The sequence below is a fragment of the Nestor notabilis genome, unplaced genomic scaffold (assembly GCF_000696875.1).
Source record: "Nestor notabilis isolate BGI_N333 unplaced genomic scaffold, ASM69687v1 scaffold7331, whole genome shotgun sequence".
Classification (NCBI taxonomy): Eukaryota; Metazoa; Chordata; class Aves; order Psittaciformes; family Psittacidae; genus Nestor; species Nestor notabilis.
The window spans coordinates 72,420-75,824 of record NW_009915087.1 but is presented as its reverse complement, the minus strand read 5'-3'; the positions used below and the strand labels follow the sequence as shown (position 1 = coordinate 75,824).

General features: G+C 37.7%; 1 protein-coding gene across 1 annotated transcript in view; it reads left to right on the top strand.

Moving 5' to 3' along the window:
• CEP83 (centrosomal protein 83kDa) overlaps nt 1-3,405 on the top strand; it is a 21,248-nt gene that overhangs the window by 17,641 nt on the left and 202 nt on the right. The window contains exons 12-14 of the mRNA XM_010023948.1: nt 820-949; nt 1,780-1,883; nt 2,545-2,742. Coding sequence (XP_010022250.1) covers nt 820-949; nt 1,780-1,883; nt 2,545-2,742 — 432 coding nt within the window. The remainder of the gene's footprint in view (nt 1-819; nt 950-1,779; nt 1,884-2,544; nt 2,743-3,405) is intronic.

Sequence of the window (3,405 nt, the reverse complement as noted above, 5' to 3'; positions counted from 1 at the left end):
GAAACTGCACCAGCCCAGGATTAGACTAGTAGGGATGCACAGATACTAAACCTTGGACAGCATTTCTTAAAAACTGCTGCACAGAATCTAACTTTTTTTTTTTAATCATATAGTTCAATAAGCTGTTAGTTTTTGTCTACTTTGTCCCACAGTGCAGATAACACAAACACAGAATAGAGAAACTGGCTCATTTCCTATCCGCTGCTAGAGAACACAGCCTAAATTTAGTATGCTTTAACTATGCAAAGGCCTAACCAAATAACATATGCTGCTAGTAGTGTGTTTTCAGCTGGAGTGTTGTCTAAGAACCATATTGCTGTGAGCTTCCTGTTGTGTTGGTGTTTGTTCTGGTTGGGAGCACATGCAGTCAAGCCTGCACTTCTGTGTTTCAAAGTGCACAAGCACAGCAACCCATTCTTTTGCATCTTACTTCCCAAACAGAGAAGGTAGTTGTCAGCTCTTCTGACAACTGATGTTTGGCATAGGTATCTGCTCTTGTGTTCCAGTGGGATTGTTTGATCCGAATTCAGGAATTTTCTGTTGTTGGTTTGGCAGCATGCCAAACCAACAGCCAACAGTTAACTTGCTTCTTGGAATTGCTTTTCCAAATTTGCTTCATGGTTGGACAAAACCTAAGATGATGTTAATTCATGGCTTTGAATGTCGATAGTCACAATTTAGATTGTTAACACCATCAAATTTAAATCAGATCCTTCGAGTATATAAAGGTAGGAAAAGATGCATCTCTTTTAAGGCTTTAATCAAACACACTGCTCTGTCTATATAACCTCTTAATCTTTTTACCTGATTTTTTCAAAGGACTTTCGAGTACAAACAAAAGGAATGGCTGGAGGAGAAGCACCTGCTTACTCAGCGCATGACAGAGAAAGAATTAAAATACAACCATATGAAGAACAAGCTATGTCGAGCTGCTGTTGCTCAGAAAAAGGCAGGTTGACTCTTCCTTCATCAATGTTCCAGCTCATGAAAAGTTCAACTTTACTTTGGCCAGCAAAAATTGTTTTAATATTAAGAGTTTATTTGCAGTCTACAGTATATAATAACAAAGTACATCAGGCTCGTCAAGATTAGCACAGAAATAGGTTGAAGTGATAGGTAAAAGAATATTACAGCCAACAATTTTATAATGCCATCGAGATGTTGTGAGGCTCTTTTTTGTGTGCGTGTGTGTGTAGAGTTATTTAAGAAGTGGACTCTTTGATTAGCAAGGATGATATTTTGATGCTAGACAAATGATTTTTCTTGATGGACTATGAAAATTGTATTTCTTCTAAGCTTGCTTTTTATGAAATAACTTAAAAGGAAAATCTGATTAATTGTTTATAAAAGCTCAAGATTAATTGGCAATTTTATACTTTGGACATAAACAGGTTATGGAACTTGCCAGTGGCTTTTAAGGTTGCAGAAAATTGAGGTTGACAAGAGGAAAAAAGAAAAAGGATACATTGTTTTGGTCATGCTTATACTTATTTATATATGGTCATTTAGAGAATAAATTTTAAAATTCTCAAATACAGTTAGTGCTTGTTAATACAGTTGGTCACTGACCAACGAGTGACTGACAGCTATGGATCATTTCCCATCTCTTCTTTTTCCCATCATGGGATTCAGAACCTTCAAACAACGCAGCACCTCTTCTTAAGGGAGGAATATCCTAAAAACAGTCGCAGCTTGAAACAATGTACACTGTAGATGTAATTTTTGCAGGACCTAATGTACCAAGACATTACTTAACTGTTTCAAATATCTGTTTGACAGAGGAAGACTCTCAATGATAATAAGCAAAGGAGGATGAAAGAGAAACTGGAACTTTTGGAAGCCAAGATAGAAGAACTAGAAAAAGAAAATCAGGTGCTAAATAGGTAATAACCTTTGCTTTTTCTTTGCTTGGAAAATGATATATGCCCAAGGCCTGAGTTATAAATATGAAGTATTTTTGAAGATACATGACACTTGGTTTAGTAACTCTATTACACTCCACTGGCATTTTAAGCACTAGAATCCTTGGAATGGAGTCCATTACGATGGGTACCTGTGAGCTTGTAAGCCAGCTGCAGGACTGTCTCTTCAGAAAGTGAGGAAAATGATCCAGTCAATGCAGTTACAGGAACCCGTTCAAAAGAAGGAAGTGAAAAAGACTTCAGAACTGCAGGAAAAACAGTCTTAGCATCCTCTTTGAAATACAGACTCCTTTTTTTTTCTCTTCATTGAGCACCTATGGAGGGCCTGATTCAAATAATTAACGTAATGTGGCTCCTGTGGCTCACTACTGTGAATGCTATTAAAAGCTTAATTTATTCCATGTAAATTCTATCTGTAATACTGCAGATAGCTGCAAAATATGTAGAGGGACTTTTAGATAGACATTTGGGTAGAAGAATATACACATATTTTTCACATTCCAGTTCTGGTATGTAATTTTGTTTCATAGGGATAGTGAAGAGCCAGAGTACTCATGAAGAGGTGTGTTGTTATGTTTGGCTAATAAAGATTTTAAGCACTAAGAAATCTCTTCTTCCCTAGGCAGAATTTTTCCTCTGAAGAATATGCACGTCTCCAGAAGAGACTAAAAGACTTGCAACGTAGGCACAATGAATTCCGGAGTTTAATTCTGAATCCTAGCATACTGTCCCTCAATCCAGTTGGTACAATGTTGTCATCTGCCTTGCCTCCTGGACCGGAAGTGTCCTTCCCCCTTTTTCAGGTGGGGATCTATTACAAGTTGTGAAAATAATACAACGAAAAGAGGGTATTGGAACAGTCCTTTATCACCGATCTTCATCTTTAGGAAGAAACATTTGGTCTTTGAACAGAGGGAGAATCTCTGAGGAACGTTTCTAGTGACTTTCCCTTCCTCGCAGTAGGAAGGAGGTTTTGGAAGTTGAATGATACGTTACAGAATGTAACAGATGGGCAGTTTTAACCTGGTTCTCCATACTTGATTCTGCTCCTGAGAGGCTTCAAATGGATCCTTCTCCGCAAGAAATACCACAGTGGTGTTCTTAAACCATGGTTTCATTCTTAAAAAGCAGCATTGCTGCTCTTGACATGTTGTGCAGTTAAAGAAGTTTTACTTAAGAGCTTCTGAGGGTGCAGACTCTCTGGCTGATTGTACAGACTTCTGGTAACTGAGGCCTCAGGTCTGCATCCTCTTCCTCTGAGAGAAGGAAGGCCTGCATACATATATCTTGCTGATGCTGTTCATTGTGAAAGATGCCCACGAAACATTGAAGAGTAATATTTAACAAATAAGGATGTTTTGGACTCCACAATTTTTATTTCAAAATCATTAATGAAAGAAACTTAAATGATTGCTCATTTTGGTCCGTTGTAAGTATGCAACATGTAACAGAGCCACTTTGTTGTTGTTGTTAATTTCAAGGA